This window comes from Mustela putorius, unplaced genomic scaffold, assembly GCF_011764305.1.
Source record: "Mustela putorius furo isolate JIRA1106 unplaced genomic scaffold, ASM1176430v1.1 tig00004033_pilon_pilon_pilon, whole genome shotgun sequence".
Lineage (NCBI taxonomy): Eukaryota > Metazoa > Chordata > Mammalia > Carnivora > Mustelidae > Mustela > Mustela putorius.
Genome location: NW_025422169.1, coordinates 4165177 through 4184412, shown reverse-complemented (window position 1 = coordinate 4184412; position 19236 = coordinate 4165177). Strand labels below are relative to the sequence as shown.

Genomic DNA, 19236 nt, shown 5'->3' with positions numbered 1-19236 from the left:
TGAGAGTCAGATAAAATGCAGTCTAGTTTTTCTGATCTCTTGCTGAAGTCGGAAGAGTAATTTTTGATATGGAAATCCATTGAAAATGGTAACTTTGCCTCCCAGGTCAGCAGTCACAGGTGGCTGAGGTGACATCGCTTCAGGCGACAATACCCAGAAGCCAGATCGCTCAGCCTGGGGGCCCTCCTCCTTCCGCTCTTACCCTTAGCTCCTTCCGGGATGGCTGCATGCTAGAACCCGTGGGAATTTACTCGAACTCTCTGGAAGCCGAGTACTGAGTTCCGCTCACTCCCGTAATGCCTTTTTCTTCCGCTCTTGTGTCTTTGTAAGATTTCTGCAAACGTTGCATCTTTTCAACAGAGATTTAAGATTCTGATGTATTTTGCAAAATAAATATGTAAGTTAAGAGTCTACCTTGTCCATATAATTACTTTTCCAAAAATAATTCCTTTGGGTGTTTTTGATGTTCTCTCTCGTGTGGTCTGCCCTTGAAAGGAGTTCTACAGCAAATTCCTAGCAGTCTGGAGCTCGGGGTCCCGTGCCACCCAGCCTTGCCACACTCCTGCTCTCTTCTCCGCTTAGTGTTGGCTCCGCAGGTGCCGTGTGTCCAGTACTGTGCTGTGTTCACAGGGTCCAGTCAGAAAGACAGAAGAGTACCTTATCTGCTTGGAGGACATGGGCTGGCTGACAGCGGGGCGCGGGGCGGGGCGCGGGGTCAAGACATTCCCACCCAGTTGGTGGTCATTATCAGGGCCGCCCACGTTTGGCTGAGGAGGGCTGGGATTGGGTGGGATAAAGCCATTCTTACGTACTTTTCACAGAAAAAGTTCTAGGGTGCGTGGCAACTCTATGAAGAAGTACTTCTTCTGTACACATCTGCTGTCAGCCACTGTCCTGTTTAACAGTTTGCCACAGCCAAACTTAGAGCTATATTGTAGATTTGGGTGGGCATCTAAAACCTTGACTGACCCCAGTGTTCCCATTGGTTCTATGTCTCTGTTGCCTTTTAGACGTCTTGTGTTACCTGACTCATCCCAGTAAGCTAAGCAGGTCTGCCCTGGCCCCAAGGCCCTGGGATCAAAAAGTATGAATTTGAGTGGTTTGATGTTAATCCTATTCCTTTGTGATTTTTATCCAGGATGGGATTTCCTCTCCAGGCCAGTTTGGCAATAGACCTTCACCTTTTTTCTTTTCTTTTCTTTTTTTTTTTTTTTAAGAGTTTATTTATTTATTTGACAAAGAAAGCATAAGCAGGGGGAGCGGGAGAGGGAGAAGCAGGAGAGGGAGAAGTAGGCTCCCCACTGAGCAGGGAACCCAACGAGGAACTCAATCTCAGGAGCCTGGGTCATGACCTGAGCCCCACCTCGGCGTCTCTAGATCTTCACCTTCCTTAAATAAGTGCCTATTAGTAGCTTTTTGCTCCTATCTCCTGTTCTAATTCTAGATGTTCTGTTTGCCAGTTCTGAAATAGTTGCGGATATTTGAAGAGCCATAGAAGCAAAGACCAGGCACGTATTTGGGATCTACAGTGTTAGTGGGTTTATTGGTTGGAATCCTGCAGCTGCTGCTGTAAGCTGAACCGCGTGCACTTGGAGCACCCGAATTAGGGGCCAGGATTTGTCGGTATTCTGGAAGGGTCACTGTAGCTCTACCTTACAACTTTTTGCCATTCTGACCGCCGGTCCCCATTCAGGCAAAATAGGTTGTTGACTTTGTAATACGAGGGGTTTGGAGCAGAAGTGGTAAAGTTGTGTCTTTTATATAGAGTTTAAGCTTATTTTCTTCAATGTAGAAAATTTCAAATACATTTTATTTTTCTAGTGTAGACAGAGTGCACATTCATTTTTTGCCCTTTAAGTGTGAATAAGACATCGTTTTTAGGGTCAAGGAATGTGTTCAACAGCAACAGAAAAATCAGTTACCAACCATTACACTGGAGGGGATATTTTCAGTTCATAGTAAGTAATTAAGATATATTACTTTTTTTTTTTTTTTAAAGACGTTCCCGGGAATACAGACGTGGCTGTGAGATTGGATTGCTGACGCATTTCATGTCTTCCCATTAGGTGGCATCTTTATAATTTTTTTTTTTTTTTTTTTTTTTTTTTAAATGTTAGTGTTCTGTTCAAGTCTTTTTATTTTTTTATTTTTTTACTTATTTGACAGACAGAAATCACAAGTAGGCAGAGAAGCAGGCAGAGAGAGAGAGGAGGAAGCAGGTTCCTCGCTGAGCAAAGAGCCCAATGTGGGGCTCGATCCCAGGACCCTGGGATCATGACCTGAGCCGAAGACAGAGGCTTTAACCCACTGAGCCACCCAGGCGCCCCGGCATCTTTATAATTTGAAAGTTATTTTAGTGTTTTCCGTAAACTAGTCATATCTAAACTTTGTTAAGCAGAGTGAGCAGAGGGGTGTATTTGGGTGGGGTTCTATAGTTCAGGGACTGTTGGGTGTATTTTCTCACTTAAGCGTTGTAGTGCCGCTGAGTCTTGGAGAAGTGAGTGAGCTGGTGGGTACAGCAGGTGCCAGGTGGCGGGTGAAGGGCTCACACCAGGGCCCCTTCCTCTCGCTCCGCTTGCTGCCTTGATCCCTCTGGCCGTGTTTGTAGAAACAGCTCTGGCCCTGCACGGTTCTGTCTCTGCCTCTAGTTTCTGAATTCACGTAGTAGAAGGGTCTCTAGCATTCTTTTAGAGGGGCTTGTACAATTATTTTTGCATGTAGGCATCATTATTTTAAAGTCTTAAAATATCATGAAGACTTTTTTTTTCTCTACAACTTCTGTTTAAACCTTGAAAGAATGAGCTGAAATTTGGAAGGAGCATTTCTGAAGAAACTAAGGGCCGAGGGGGTTCATGGTTTAAAAAAAAAAAAAAAGTAAATTGTGCTGGTTATGCTCATCCATGACTTGGTTTTAGACATTTTCGTGCTGAAATGTTGCGTGAGATTCCGGCATCTGACACTGGCGTTGGCTCCGGTATTTTTAGGACTTGCGAAAACGTCGTACTGACAGGAATGGATTTTATTCTTTCTTGACCGCCTTCTGTAAAGGATGACTCGGATTCTGTTATAGCTGTTCTTGTCCTTTCTTTACTTTTGCTTTCTTTTTTAAGTGTGACTGTTCAGAATGTTGAACATGTAGTGTAACCGTTCTGTTTAATGCCATAAGGAGGTAGCTAGATCGTACATGTGTTGCCAGATACAGAAACATGAAGTCTTGGTTAAATATGAAAAGGAATTACCTGATAGAAAATGATGAATATAAAACTACATATGTCGGTACTCTTGAGACAGAATTCTAGGTACAGTTGCTGCTCTAATGCGTTGCCAAGGGAGGGTATGAAAATTCCTCCTCTTGAAGATCCTCGAGAGTGGATTTGATTCTCTTCTACTTGGGGGCATCAGTCCTGTCCGCTTACATCAGTGCCAGTACAGAGATGCCCTGGGATCTGAGATGCGTACATGGGGGGGCCCTCTGGGATTTTATAGGGACTGTTCATTAGTCACTGCGTTGTGCTTCTGAGACCTGGAGAAGCTAGTATATACCGGGGATGATGAATGAGTTTATTTTTGCAAAGCTAAGCCAACCCTGAAATACTTACGGTTATTGTGGGAACATAAATGGCCTGGATAAAGTCAGAGAAAAGATCTTGGATCCCAACTTAAGCATTAGTGGTAACCCTTTTTGAATAAACATTCATGATCAGGGCTTCTAGGAGGTTTAGTAAAGAAAAACAATCATTTTGGAATCTTATTTTAGGATTTTTAAATTCTAAGGAGATGCTAAGAGACTAGGAAATGACTAAAAGTGGGTAGGAATTTAGGGAAGAAGGCAAGGGCAGGCTGGGGTGGTCCACGGTCAGTAGGTTCCTGAAAATGAAGTATAAGCTGTTGGCTCCCTTGGAGAGTTGGTCATGACTAACGAGTGTCCCATTTCTTCTGCCCGTTGGTACCAAACAGTGAGACGGTTTAAGCGGAAGCACCTTACAGCCATCGACTGCCAGCATTTGGCTCGGAGTCACTTGGCTGTGACCCAGCCCTTCTGTCAAAGATGGACCAACAGAGACCCGAACCATGGTCTCTATCCTAGACCCAGAGCAAAAAGAGGGACTAGGGGTATGTCTTCCAAAAATACCTTGCATTTCTGAATCTGTAGTGTGTGTGACCTTTGACTCTCTCCTGGTATTTGTAAATATTGCTGCTGTGATTTTTAGTCCTCTTGCCATAGTTGGACACGTTTTTCATGACGTGTGAGTTTCCGTGAAAATGGCATCCCTGATCGCGGTTGGCCAAAGCCCCAGGGAAACGTGGCAGAACGAGTCGCATTGGCTGGCTTTACCACAGTGCGCTGGGAGACCCGCACCAGTGTCATGGTCCGCCCTAGAGCTGTGTGATGCCCCTACTCCAGTGGTCTGTCACTGAGCCCATTCGTTTTCCGTGCCGTTAGTTTTCTCCAGAATGCCCCCATGCCGTGCTTTCACGGCCGACTGTGCCCTGTGTCACCTCGTGCCCACCTGTTGCAGGAACCCTTCTCCTTGCCTTTAGGTGTGACTTCTTCCAAACCAGCTGGAACATCCAGCGTCATGTTATTATCCTTGAGTTCCGTTTTCTGACCCATCACTCAGGCACGTGCCGTGAAAAGTTTCCCTGTTACGTTAGGGACGCAAGCTTGGACTTGCTGTCACGTGGTATTTATTATTAATTACATGCAAATTCTACTTCTGGGACTTTGGTTTTTCTTATTACCCATTTAGGTGCCAAACGAATTCCTCCTTTTGTTAGTAATACCCATCGGGAGAGTCCCGATTGCCTTCGTTCCCTTCAATATATTTAATTGCAGAATCCAACTCAGATCTTACCTAGTCATCTGTAATTATCGTAATATGTGTTTGTCACTTTTTGGAACTACTGTAACCCATGTATGAGGCAGTTTTAAACTCCGTGGTAGTGTTTTGTTTGTTCTGTGTGTAGAAGGCAGCTTCTCTGTGTTGTGAGTTCGTTGACAAGGACTTGGTCAGTGTGTGCACGTTTCCGTGTGGAGTCCCGGCCCGGAGGACATGCAGGCTCCCTGGGTGTTGGGGCCATCGAGTGCCACAGTTAGAGAGTATCAGGATCTCACCCCGCCTCCTGCCTCCAAGCCCTGGGTTCTATCAGATTGCCCTAGAACCAGTTACAGTTTTTCCCTCTAACATAGAAAAAATCCTGAATCCTATGAATTCTATTAGAGGCTAATCCTAGTCTTGTTCCCCTCTCTTATTTTCCACAGTAAGAATTCCAGCTGTAGCCACTTCGGGCAGGAGCCGTGTCTTTTGTTATATATTGATAAGGCGCTTAAACACTTGACTGGCATTGTACAATAGGGTGTAAGAATACAGTGGTGTTGTGTGAAATCACCACTTGAACTCCCTTAAGTGCTTGGAAGTCTGAGATCAGGGACCGCACAGGCCGTTTCACTTTCAGTTTGTCTCAGAATCCCGGGTGCCGAAGGAAGGCCCATTGAAGCAACGTGTGGACAGGTTAGGTACCACCTGCATCCTATGAAGAGAATTCTGACTCCCTTCTTCTTATTTTAAAATCAGTGACTGTGTCAGCTTCACAGGAGGAGATAAAAATAAGTCACAAGGGTTTTAACTGAGGCAAAGAGTAGGTTTTCCTGAATCCTGAGAACCTGAAGCATTGTCGGGTTTAGATTTTGTGTTGTACGAGTGAGGCAGGAGAAGTGAGTTCTTGTAAGTGGGTGTGTCTGTGTGAGGAGTTGTTGACCTTCTGTCTGTCCGTCCGGGTGTTCAGTTTGTACATACTGCAAAGTAGACCGTGCTCCTCGGGCCATCTGGAGACTGGTGTCTGTCTCTTCATGCACGTGTCTGAGTACGTGATAGAGCCAGATATAAATACTTTTTGGATTAAGATCTGTATATGAAATTAGTTGACTGGTAGCTATGTCCTTGTCTCTGTTCTCTGTTAATGTACATAATTAAAATCAGCGTCCCTCCTGTGGCTCAGCGGTGGGTCCGCGGTCCTTCCTATCTTGTTCACTGTGTTTGGGTTCTCCGTGCAGGCCAAGGATGTCAAGGGTACAACACTGAGTTCTTCCCAGCCGCCCGGCAGCGGTGCATCAATGACATGGCCAAAAGCAGTTCTGTGGGCCAGGACACCTCTAAGGACTCGGAGGGGGACATGATCTTTGCTGCAGAGAACCACTGTGCCCTGCCTCAGGAGGAAGATGGAGAAGCAAGACTGGGCGTGGCAGGGTCCGCTCTGCCTGCAAGGAAGCGGTCTCGGTCCTTTGAGGACGACAGGAATCAAGCTACAGGGGCCAGTCAGTGGGACGGGGTTTCTAGAAAGACTGCACGGCATCGTTTGTCCCCGTCGGGCGCAAGACCCAGGGAAGCCAGGCAAGAAACCGAGGACTCTCTGTCATGGCGCTCTGTGGAGTCCGGAGAACCCAGCCAGGAAGTGGAGGACGTTGGGCCTGATCCCATTCCTGACTCTTACTATGGGCTTCTGGGGACCTTGCCTGGCCAGGAAGCCCAGAGCCACATTTGGAGGCTGCCCAATGAGGTCCTCCGGCACATCTTCGCCTTCCTCCCCGTGGAGGATCTCTACTGGAACGTGAGCCTCGTGTGCCACCTTTGGAGAGATATCATCAGTGACCCACTGGTACGTAGACCGCTCGTGGCTCCGTGGTGCTTTCTCGGAAAGCACACAGGTTAGCTTTGCTCACAACAGGCCTTAACGTTCCTCCAGAAATGGTAGTTTCCGTTCGCCTCGGGAATAATATCTGAGTTCCCTGGAGGCCCTTACGGCTTTCCGTGTTTGCCTGAGGATTTGCTGAGAGCCTCACTGCCCACTCCCCAGCATATCCCTGTACTCTGCCCACCACAAGGGATTTTCTGTGTCCCGACCGTAGGCCGCATACCCCTTGTCTAGGCTGGCCTAGCCCGCTCCCCGGCCCGCCCCATATGGGCCCTCCGTATCTCTCTTGACATCTCATGTCTTCAAGGCTTCGCTCTGTTCCTCGGGCAGTGAAGTAGAATCTCTCCCTTTCTCTTCCTTGTGCTTTTGTAGCAATTTCTCCCTCTGTTTGAAGCTTATCCCATTCCGTATTACAGTTTGGAGAACCTTCCGCCTCCTTTTAAAGGTTTTATTTATTTGAGAGAGAGAAAGGGAGACAGTGTGTGTTGGAGGGAAGAGGAAAGAATCTCGAGCAGGATCTTGATTTCATGGCCCTGAGATCATGACCTGAGCTGAAACCGAGAGTTGGACCCTTAGCTGACTGAGCCATCCAGGTGCCCACCTTCCTTCTCCTTTGAAATTACTGGCTCATGGACAGAAGGCTGCCGATCCTATTTGTTTTCGAGCTCTCCATTGTGCCTCATGATCTTTTATATACAGTAGGTGATGCATAAATGAGTCTTGCATGGAATCACCCTAAGTGTCCCTCTTGGCCGTTGATACAGTGGGAAGCCCATGCTCTTGGAAGAGACTTCCTGGGGTGCCTGGGTGGCCCAGTCATTAAGCATCTGTCTTTGGCTCAGGTCATGATCTCAGGGTCCTGGGATCAAGCCCTGCATTGGGCTCCCTGCTTAGCACTGTTTCTCCTTCTCCCACTCCCTTTGCTTGTGTTCCTTCTCTCACTGTTTCTTTCCCTCTGTCCATTAAAAAAACAAAATCTTCCAAAAAAAAAAAAGAGAGAGAGAGAGAGAGAGAGACTTCCTGGTGCTGAGTCCATTCCCTCACTGCTCTGGCACCCTGCCCTTCTGCTGGTCTTCGATTACATATCTTCCCTCCCAGCTGTGGGCTCAAGGGTAAACCCATGGGCTGGGAGCATGTTCTGCTTGGCTTACGATATCCCTTAAACTAGCCACTGGGGATAAACCCTAGAAATGAAGATAAACTCTCCCTTCAGATATGGTGAAGTTTAGAAATTTAGGGATGGATGGGCGCCTAGGTGGCTTGGTTGGTTGGGTGTCTGAGACTCCTGGTTCTGGCTCAGATTGTGGTTTAGAAGTCATGGGATCTAGCCGCACACTGGGCTCTGCACTCAGCACAGAGTCTTCTCTCTCTTGCTCCTTCCCGCTCTGCTCCTCTCTTACATGCTCTTTCTTTCTCAAATAAATAAAATCTTTTAAAAAAATTTAGGGATGGAGGGCAAGATGGACATATGAAGACAATACATTTTTCTTACAAAAATGAAGGGTTTTGGATGAAATTTCATATCACTCTTGCTTCATTCTTTGCTTGAGGTCTTGTTTTGTACTTTCTGAGAACTGCCTTTCTGCCTTTGGGTGTGACCTCTGTTTTGTGTCATAGTATTTCTACCCACCGAACTGAGATGCATCCTGTGTGACCTGAGTAGTCACAGATGGGGATAGTGAGTTTTCTCCATTCTGCTTGAGAAGATCTGGGGCAAGTTTTTCCAGCTCATATTTACCTCCTGAAATGTTAGACTGAGGCTGTTTTTCATCGTCGCTTAACAAGGATGCTTCGTACGTATTTCCGGTGATCTGTTGTAGCTCTCCTTTCCCTTTGGTTGCTCTAGTATCTTTCTCGAACTTTGGTCTAAGGTTATGCTGGCTTCCTAGAATCAGTTTGGAGGTCCTCCATCCTCTTCAGTTTTTTTTGGAGTGTTTAAGAAGGAATGATATTCATTCTTCTGAAAGAATTAATGCTCAGTGGAATTCTCCAGTGAAGCCGTCTGGTCCTGGACTTTCCTTGGTTGGGAGGCCTTTGGTTACCAACTCAAGTCACTTATTATTGGTGTGTTCAGATTTTCTGTTTCTTCGTGAGTCAGCCTTGGTAGGTTGTCTTTTCTTCTAGGTTGTCCAATTGGTTCATGTCCTTTTATTTCTGATATCAGTTGTAATGTCCCACCTTTCATTTCTGATTTCAGTTATTTGAATCTCCTTGTTTTTTTCTTAGTCTACCAAAAGGGTTGTCAGTTTCGTTGATCTTTTTTTTTTTTTTTTTTAAAGATTTTATTTATTTATTTGACAGAGAGAAATCACAAGTAGGCAGAGAGGCAGGCAGAGAGAGAGAGAGGGAAGCAGGCTCTCCGCTGAGCAGAGAGCCCGATGTGGGACTCGATCCCAGGACTCTGAGATCATGACCTGAGCCGAAGGCAGCGGCTTAACCCACTGAGCCACCCAGGCGCCCAGTTTCGTTGATCTTTTAAGAAAACCAACTCTTAGTTTCATTGTTTTTTTGTTGTTTTTTCTTTCTGCTTCTCTCTTCTTGATTTCATTTATCTCTGCTCTGGTCTTTATTATTTCTTTCCTTCTGCTAGCTTTTTTTTCTAGTCCCTAACTAGTTAGGGACCTAGTTAAGACCTAGGGACCTCACAAAGTTAGGCTGTTGATTTGTGGTCTTTCTTCTTTTTAATGTAGGTGTTTACAACTATAAACTTGTCTCTGAGCATGGCTTTCACTTCATCCCCTTAAGTCTTGGTATGCTGTGTGTTTTGTTTTCGTTTGTTTCATGGTCTTTTCTAATTTCGTTTTTGACCCACTGGTTTTAAGAGCATTATTTAATTTCCACGTACTTGTGGGATAGTGATCAAAAAGGATACTTTCTACAATTTTAATGTCTTAAAATTTGTTTTTTTCTTTTAAAAAAATTTTACTTAAATTCAGTTGACATATGATGCATTATTGGTCTCAGAGGTGGAGGTCAGTGACTCCTCAGTCTTACGTACTAGCCAGTGCTCACTCCAGCACATGCGCCTCCCCCAGTTATCCCGTCTCCCCAACGACTTCCCCTCCAGCCGCCCTCAGTTTGTTTCCTAGAGTCAAGAGTCTCTTACGGTTTGTCTCCCTCTGATTTCATCTTGTTTTTGTGGCCTAGCATGTTATCTGTCCTGGAGGGTGTTCCATGTTTACTGGAGAAGGCTGTATATGCTGCTGCTGTGCGGTGAAATGTTCCGGATCTGTCTGTTAGGTCCCCTTGGTCCACTGTTGTTTATATCCTCTGCTTCCTTATTGATCTTCTGTCTGACGGCTCTGTTCATTCTTCAAAGTGGAGCGCTGAAATCTCCTGGGACTTCATGTTTCTGTCTGTTCCTCCGTTTGGTTTCGTGTCTGCTTCCCTCATTGAGGAGTTCTGATACTTAGTACATTTATACTTATGATTATTAGACCTTCTTGGTGCGTTGGCCCGTTTATTATTATATAATCTTCTTTCTCTTGGAATAGTTTTCAAAGTAGAGCCTTTTTTTGTCTGATGCTAGTATAGCCACAGGGTTGTTTTTTTTTTTTTGAAAGCGAGAAGAGAGCCTAAACCAGCGGGGAGGGGCAGAGGGAGAGGGAGAAGCAGACTCCCTGCTGTGCAGGGAGCCTGATGTGGGGCTTGATCCCAGGACCCCAAGATCGTGACCTGAGCCGAAGGCAGACAATTAACTGACTGAGCCCCCCAGGTGTCCCAGCTACGGTTCTCCTATTATTTGATCTTCATTGAAATGCTGAGCTGTCAGTGTCCTGACCAGGGAAATCGCACTAGTTTTTCCCAGATTCTGTGTCAAGTTAGTGTTGGAACCAAAACCAAGACCCAGTTCTCATTTCCAGCCAAAACGTGTGTAATGTTTCTACCCTCCTTGCTCAGCTTTGGAATTGTGAGCTGTAAGTGCGTTTCAAGTGTCAGAAGGTCGTCCATAAGTAGTGGCTTAATCTGCTCTCACAGCCGCTGCCTGCATGTTATTCTGGTTTTTTTTTTTTAAAACCCCTTCAGTTCATTCCTTGGAAAAAGCTGTATCATCGCTACCTGATGAATGAGGAACAAGCTGTGAGCAAAGTGGACGGCATCCTGCTGAGCTACGGGATAGAGAAAGAGTCCGACTTGTGTGTGCTGAACCTCATTCGGTGAGTGGCTTTTCTCCGGGGCGGAAGACGGAGTTTCCAGTCCTTTCCCGCCTGTTAGCCCTCGGGGTCAGCTTTCTCACGGACTCTGCTGTGACTGTCGTACAGCTATGCAGCCACCAGTAAATGCTCCCCCAGTGTGGACCCTGGACGGGCCCTGTGGAGTCTGAGGGATCACCTCCTCCTTCCTGAGGCAGAGGCCTGCGTGCGTCAGCACCTCCCGGATCTCTACGTGGCGGCCACGGTGAGTGACTGCAGGCCAACGCCACTCCCTTTCTCTTCCAGAAAGACTAGTGGAGATGAAGTCTGGCTGAAGGTCATTTTAGATCTATTTTCAAATTCTTTCCCTTTTTTTTGAGAGGGAGAGAATCTTAACCAGGCTCCATGCCCAGCAGAGAGCTGGACGCCAGCCTCCATCTCCCCGCCCTGAAGTCCCGACCTGAGCCAAAATCAAAAGTCTGGAGGCTTAACGGACTGTGCCATCAGGCTCTCCTCAAAGTCTTCCTTTAATCTCTGCTTTGAAGCCTTAATCTCGTCATTGGTCCCGTTATGGAAATAACAGGCCATGTTGTTATAGATTCTTCAGTGTGCAAGGGATTTTAAAAAGCATTTAATCCAGTTTCCCATTCTGTGGAGGAATCTTCAACAGAGGATGGTTGTCTGGTCTCTAAAAGCTTTGATTAATAAGGATTTCTTTATACGGGAGCCCATTCCATTGTCAATAGGTGGGTTATTGGAAAGAATCAGAGAAATGAAGGTTCTCCTGCAGACACTCATGAGTAATTGGGAAGCTAGAAATAGTTTCCAGTTTCCTGACTCAGCCTCTTTTTTTTTTTTTTTTTTTTTTTTTTTACAAAATATACCACTTATATATAATAGGATGAAAAGATGCTGAAATGCTCACCATTTCTGTATCTTTGGGTGTTGATATGACAGATGACCTTTTATTCTTTAAAGTTTTATTTATTTATTTTAAATTAAATTTTATTTTATTTAGATTCAATTAATTAACAAACAGTGTGATAATAGCTTCAGAGGTAAGGTTCAGTGACTCGTCAGTTGTACCTCACTGGGACTTGTGGCTTCTTATCTAGATCAGGGATTCTTCCGTTTTGTCTCGGAAGCTCCGTACACCCTCTGCCCGGCTGCAGCCTGCAGAAAGCTGGCAATCCAGCCGTGTGTTTTCTGCTCTTTCTGCCTTTAGTGACGTGATTGCTGGTGGTGGTGGGGAGTCATTTCTTTCACAGGATGGTTGGAGTGAGAGGACCCTGAAATTATAACCGGGATGCTTGTAGTAAAGTGAAGAATGAGAAAGATACTTTTCCAGTATTGGACTATTTCTGTGCTCCTGAACATTTTCTTAGATACTGCTAAACGGAGTATGCTAAACAGATCCATAATAAGACATTTTCAGTCATTTACATAATGTTAGTTAAAACATCGAATTTGTATTAATTAAAACATAATTAACAAATAATAACACGAAGTAAGTAGTAGATTAATGTCTTAATGCCAGGGAATTGTCAGTCTTGGTTTTGTCCCTGAAAGACCACTGTCGTCTTTTGTGTCGCCCCTCTGTTGGCCTCCCGGGCCGGCACAGTTGCGCAGTGAGCTTCTCGGACCCCGTTGAGTCGCTTTGGACAGGAAAGCTCACCCCGACTCGGAGACGAACGTTGGGAGCTAGGTGTTCCTTTAGGCCGGTGCTCTGTTAGATCCTTCATTGATATTTTTTAACTGAAGACACAAAGGACTCCAGAAGCGATGAAAGAAAGGAATCCAGGGTGAAGGGAAAGGCTGACGTTTCTGAAGGTCGCGTGGGCAGTTGGCACTCGGCCCAGGCCGCCCGAGCCTGGGCTTTCTCGCTGGTTGTCCGATGGGTTTTCATTCACCGTGTTCTTTTCTCCCTGCCCGGTCTGCCGCCCTCCATAGGGTGTCAACGTGTGGGCTCTGGTGGCGGCCATCGTCCTCCTGTCCAGCAGCGTGAACGACATCCGGCAGCTGCTCTTCTGCCTCCGGAGACCCAGCTCCACCGTGACGGTGCCGGACATCACGGAGACGCTGTACTGCCTCGCCGTGCTCCTCTACGCCATGAGGGAGAAGGGGATCAACATCAGCAACCGGTAAAGCGGGGGGAGGAAGAGCCAGGCCCGGGCGCGGCCACGGCCCGCGCTGTCTGCGCCGCCCAGCTCTAGCCCCGGGCACGCCGTGGCTCTCCCAGGGCCCCCCACCCCAAGTCCACACGGTGAACGGCAGGTGCTGGGAGGGTCGGACATGCTCTGCGGATACGAAGTGCCACCCCGCTGGGAAATAGCGCTGCGGCCCGTGGACGCTCGAGGCTATTGAAGCCTGACGTGAAGTCCCCTGGCTAAAAGGAGCCTTCTGCCTTGCTGTGTGGCCTCAGTTTCCTAGGGAAGCGTTAAGATTCGGTTCCTCCATTTCTGTTTTGGGGGGGAGCTAAGCACTATGGCTGAGTCTCGCCTGCCTCACCGTCTCTAAGACGGAGGTGGTTCATTCAGAGTGACCGTCGTGGTTTCACTCGCGTGCACAGGGCAGCTGGCGGAGGGTCAGATCTGAGGCTGCGTGTCAGCCGCTGGTCCAGGCCTCGGGCACTGTGTTCCAGAGAGAGCAGACAGGGACTGCGAGAGTGAGCACGCTGAATAAGAACATTCTAGTGAGTGGGGCGCCTGGGTGGCTCAGTGGGTTAAGCCTCTGCCTTCAGGTCAGGTTATGATCTCAGGGTCCTGGGATTGAGCCCCGCATCGGGCTTTCTGCTCAGCGGGGAGCCTGTTTCCTCCTCTCTCTCTGCCTGCCTCTCTGTCTACTTGTGATCTTTCTCTGTCAAATAAATGAATAAAATCTTAAAAAAAAAATTCAAAAGAACATTGTAGTGAGTGACAAGTGGTTCAGAGAGAAAGAAGGGGGAAGTGGGCAAGGGAGGTGGGGAGCACGGCGTTAGATTGGGGGAGGAAGGGCACCTGGGTGGCTCAGGTTGTGATCCCACGTCGGGCTCCCTGCTTGGCTCCTCCCTCGTGCTCACTTGTGCTGTCTGTCGCTCTTTCTCAAATAAATAAAATCTTAAAAAGATGAATAAAATGACATTTTAAGATTTGAGGGGAGAGCATTTTAGCAGAAGGAGTAGATAATTTCAGGGTCCAAAGACGGGGATGAATGTAATATATCCAAGGAGGAGAAGCGGTCTGTTGTGGCGAGACTGGTGAAGAAGAGGGAGACGATCCACAGTTAGGTGAGGCCGGCAGCGGCCAGACGAGGAAAGCTGACGTGGACCTTGGGGAGAGGTCAGCATGAAGTCCAGGCTGTGGAGGGCAGCTGTCAGGGCGCCCTAATCCCCCCCCTGGAGATGGGCGGTGTGCTACTGCAGCCGGTCCTGGGAAGCAGAAGTCCCGGGGAGATTTCCTTTCTCTGGAATCCGTAAGCCCTGGAGGGGGATGCATGGCTGGGGAGACCCCATGAGCTGTGGCCGAGGCATCCTTGCTGGAGTTCAAGGGTGGAACACACGTGCTCCAGAAATGTCAGAGTATTTGCTGTGTTTCTGAGTTACATTTCAGTTTATTAAATGCCAGTCACATTGTATCCCTACTGTGGCATTGAGGCACAGGACAAGGAGATTTAGGATTAACTGGTACAACACAGTACACACGTGGTGAATAACGTTCTTACGTGCAGATTCAGAACCTGCAGATTCTCTCCATCCAGAGAAGAGGAGTGGAGGGCACGATCTATTGGGTTTTATTGTGTTTATGAATTTCTTCCTGCTTTACCTGGGAGGTAATATGACCAGAGACAGAAGTGTTGTGTCATTAAAGGTATTTGATGGTGCTCAGAGATCACTTTCCCTCTGGGGATGGGAAGCGGTGCGCTAAATTTGGGCGGTTGGTGATGGAGGGTGATGGTGATTGGTGATGGAGGGGGAAGAGTTTGGGGTCAGTGTGAACACAGAGAGCTTCGAAGTGGCATGTAGCGGGCTGCTTGCCCATTTCCGGGGCCGCTGCTGAGTGCTTCGTGTCGTCATGGGCCCCTCTCGGTGGCTTGGAGGCCATTCTGTTTCCAGTCCTTGGTAATCACATCTTGCTCTCTGTGTAACATCCTTCCTTTGGGACCTTTAAAGACTGAATGTTCTTCATGCATCTACTCCAGTCATCACCTTACAGGAAGCAGGGAGCAGGGCAAAGAAGTCTGAGAAAGACACGGTGACATTAAGGTGATTTCGAACAAGGATCGCACTGCTCTGAGTAGAATTTGCAGTTGTTTTCAGCCGGTCTTGCTGCTTTTGTGATTGTTTGTCTCTTAGGGTTACAGTTAGTGCTTTGGTCGCCAGACAGCATGTCCTGGTCTCTCTCCTTCGCCGTTACACACTGGAGCCAGGCACCTTCCCAGAGCTGGGCTTTCCGAGAGGGCTTTGGTCAGCTCTAGGTGTATTTAACATCTTTTCTTTCTTTCTTTTTTTCTTTTTCCCCTATAAAATGGTGGTAGCTATTTTCTTTTTAGAAATGGTAAGGAGTCCAAATACATCTGAGAGAAAACAGGATAGAGATTGTTAATTAATTTGAAAATCTCTAAATCTGCTTTTTCCCTATTAGGATTCACTACAACATTTTCTATTGCCTGTATCTTCAGGAGAATTCCTGTCCTCAGGCCAGAGAAGTTAAAGAGGAACCATCGGTTTGGCCAGGGTATGTGTATAGGGACTTGTGTGTGTGTGTGTGTGTGTGTGTGTGTGTGTGTGTGTTTTGTCTTCTATTCTCAGTTCCTCCTTATACTTACAGAGGAGGGGTGTTTTGTCTTAACAGTTCATTGAGGTATAATTTACATGACATAAAATTCACCCATTTTAATTGTACAGTCCAGTGATTTTTGGTACATTTATTGCGTGTGCAACCAACGTCATAAACTAGCTTTGGAATATGTTTATCACCCCAAGGCGAGGCCTTTTGTTGGGTTAATTTCCTCCAGTCTGCCTGTTTGCTTTGTGACAGTCCGTCACCTGGTCTTTGGAATTCCTTTGTTTTTTCTGATTTCTCTTCTATAATGATTACAGCAAGAAAACCATCCAGCTTACACATGAACAGCAGCTGATTCTGAGCCACAAGATGGAACCTCTCCAGGTGGTAAAGATCATGGCGTTTGCAGGTGAGGGAGCTCACCGTTCCTGCACTGGGGCGCCGGGTTCGTGCCTCTCACCCCTGCTTCCCTTTTCCCTGCTCCCTGCCAGAATTTCTTTACCTTGGTCTATTGTCCAACTACTGCAGTTAAATAATTTATTTTTATTTTTTTTTAAAGATTTTATTTTTATTTATTGGTCAGAGAGAGAGAGAGAGCAAGGAGGGGGAGCAGCAGAGGGAAACCAGATCCCCGCTGAGCAGGGAGCCCCATGCGGGACGTGATCCCTGGACCTGGGATCATGACCTGGGCGGAAGGCGGCAGATACTTAACCGACTGAGCTACCCAGGCATTCCAGTTAAATGATTTTAAAAGCAGTTAAGGAATGCTTGTTTTTTTGTTTGTTTGCTTGTTTGTTTTTTGCCACTCCAGGGAGCATCCACATGGCGTTCCTGGTTGGACAGATGGTTCTTAGGCATTTATTTGTGGGATGATACCAGGACTGACCCAGCCGGTCATTTATCATTGTAAATGCTCAGGCACGGATCGCTTACAGAGGGGCGGGCCAGGTTTCCGTAGCTCTCTGATTTCTGTTGCGTAAAGTCTGGGAGTCTCTCCCAGCACTGGGTTCTAACCTACATTCCTCCATGAGGCCAGCTGTAGTTCTCCTGCCTCAGTCAGCTCATTGCACTTGGAGCCTCCCAAAGCACTTGGTTATCCTTTTGTCTGAGCCTTTGCTCATACTCTTTCCTACCTGGAATTCCTTCCTGTTTCTTTTCTGCCTAAATATCCTGCTATAAACAACAACAAGGATTTGTTCAGTACCGGTGCGGTGCTGAGTCCTAAGGACATTCTGGAAGGTTGGTTGGTTATCTCTGTTTTATGGATAAGGATTTGACGCTCAGAGAAGTTGCGATGACTTGCCCAGGTTAGATAAGCACAGAAGTGGAGGAGGAGAAGTGGAGGAGGTAGAATTCACAGCTGGGTCTGTCTCTCCAAGAGCAGCCCCCCAACCCCATCCCCCTCCTCGCCATGCTGTCCCCGACTCGCATCGCTGCGGCTTTTTCCTAGTGGAGGCTTCTTGAGCCCTTAGAGCCCTATATGACCTCTGAACTCTCGCTGTAACTGATCGTCTATACAAACTCTTTGGCATCTGATTATTTAATAAGTATAGACAACACACACATTTCATAAACACTTCCGCACTGTGTCATTAGACTTCACAGTAGCCCTGTTAGGGAGGGAAAGAGGTACCATTTTTCTACTTTTACAGGTGATTTTTTTGTTTCCAAACTTCATATTCTTTTTTTGGTTTTCTGCGTTTTCATTATACTCTCGTTGTGCTCTCATTGTTTCAGCTGTGTTGGTATTGTATTCCCGAGGAGATTGTAGTAAAGGAATCTTGCTTTATGGGGTTTTTTGTTTTGTTTTTATTTTTTTGTTTGTTTTTAGCATACTCCCAGTGCTTAGTTAGCATCCAGCTGAGCGTGGAGTAGGTGCTCGTGAGTATTTGTTCAGTGAATGGTAACTGAGGAAATGAACGGTGGAGAGGCAGGGCGTGCCGGAGAGCTCAGAATGGACCAGAAGCATTCTTGAATCTCACCTGCACGCTCTTGCGTTTGGATCGCGACTGATGCGTAGGACAGCGGCAGCTGCTCTTACTGAGTTCCCCTGCAGGGTGCCTCGATGATTGCTTTATCCTGCCAGACCTGCAAGGTCAGCGTTACCCAGGCATGGCTGAGGGGCACACCCATGGTCAGTGAGGTCCCGAGGCCCGTCCTTCCCTGCTCAGCCGGAGCTGGCTAGAGCCGAGAGCCAAGCCCAGGTTATTCGGGCTTAGAATCTCCTGCTCTTTTCACAGCCCCTTATCAGCATTGAGAAACCTGTCACTGGTCTGGTCTCTAGCGGAAGATAAGATAAACACGGGTAAGACCTCATTAGGGCATCCTTTGGAACAGCTTTTCCCGGGCAGAGGGTCACCTCCTTTCCTCTTGGCTTCCCCAGGCACCGGGAAGACCTCTACGCTGGTCAAGTATGCTGAAAAGTGGTCCCAGAGCAGGTTTCTGTACGTGACGTTCAACAAGAGCATCGCAAAGCAGGCCGAGCTCGTCTTTCCCGCCAACGTCATCTGCAAGACCTTCCATTCCATGGCCTATGGGCACGTCGGGCGGAAGTGAGCATTGTGCTGCCGCCGTCTTTGTCCAGTTCCTGGTTTTCCCGTCGTGAGCGTCACGATTCCATAGGAACTCAGACACAGCAACGCTGGGAATGTGGAGTGCTTCCCGCTCCGCTTACAGGCAGGGGACGGAAAGATGCGTAGTGATTTGCACTTCCACCCTGTAAAGATGCGCTGTTTGCAGATGGTAGTGTCGTACTGAGGGGGCGTTCTCATTTCTCCGGAACTGAGGCGCAGAGAGTCCGAAGGACTGGTCTGGCGCACAGGCTCTCCGCAGTCTGACGGATGGGCTTCCCTGGGACGAGGTGGGGGAGACTCGGCGGTCGTGCACTTGCCTGGGATGGGAGGTCCCTGGGATGGGAGGGCTTCAGGGAACTCGAGTGTCCCCTCAGGGACCTCTTGGGAGTCTAGTCCACACCGTGGAGCAGTGGCATCTGCCGTGAGCCACTTCCTCTTCTGGGCTGTTGTCTGAGAGTCCCTGAAAGCCGGATGAAGCCGTTTTACATCCTGCATGGACCTTGCTCAACCTGTCTGGCTTTTGTTTTCCCCTAACCTGTTGTGACATTTAACGTGGCCAGGTGGTGTCACTGTAGGGAAGGGGAGACCGAAATACCGCGTGCTGACAGTCAAATACCGTTCGTTTGGGCTGCGTGTTACAGGTACCAATTAAAGAAGAAACTGAATCTCTTCAAGTTGACCCCCTTCATGGTCAATTCTGTCCTTGCTGAAGGGAAAGGCGGATTCATACGGGCCAAGCTCGTCTGTAAGACCTTAGAGAACTTCTTCGCCTCGGCCGACGAAGAGCTCACTATCGATCACGTGCCGATCTGGTGCAGGAACAGCCAAGGACAGAGAGTCATGGTTGAACAGAGTGAAAAGCTGGTGAGTATCTAAGTCTCCTCACGGCCAGGGATGGAGGCTGGAGGAGAGCTGGCGTGATCCTCTGTCCTGCTCGCCTTGCCTTCCTCCAAACTGCCGGCACGTCGGACTCCCGGACCGCAGGCCCGTCGTGCTGGCTGTGAGCTGGCGTGTTTTCTGTGAAGCGGACTCAGAGACCTTCTACTTAATTTGCACGCTGGTCCTCCTAATTCAACA

At 47.6% G+C, this 19236-nt stretch overlaps 1 protein-coding gene across 5 annotated transcripts in view; it reads left to right on the top strand.

Moving 5' to 3' along the window:
• Window positions 1–19236, top strand: part of FBH1 (F-box DNA helicase 1) — a 48112-nt gene that overhangs the window by 6766 nt on the left and 22110 nt on the right. For 2 of the 5 annotated variants that reach the window (XM_045072381.1, XM_045072382.1), the window contains exons 2-9: window positions 6056–6657; window positions 10720–10850; window positions 10956–11091; window positions 12777–12967; window positions 15446–15538; window positions 15904–15995; window positions 17970–18138; window positions 18801–19023. In XM_045072381.1, the coding sequence (XP_044928316.1) occupies window positions 6121–6657; window positions 10720–10850; window positions 10956–11091; window positions 12777–12967; window positions 15446–15538; window positions 15904–15995; window positions 17970–18138; window positions 18801–19023 (1572 nt within the window). In that variant the 5' untranslated portion in view covers window positions 6056–6120. Of the gene's footprint in view, window positions 1–1894; window positions 1959–2358; window positions 4114–6055; window positions 6658–10719; window positions 10851–10955; window positions 11092–12776; window positions 12968–15445; window positions 15539–15903; window positions 15996–17969; window positions 18139–18800; window positions 19024–19236 lie in introns of those variants that run through there. The other 3 variants (XM_004757931.3, XM_045072380.1, XM_004757930.3) reach the window with 3 other exon arrangements.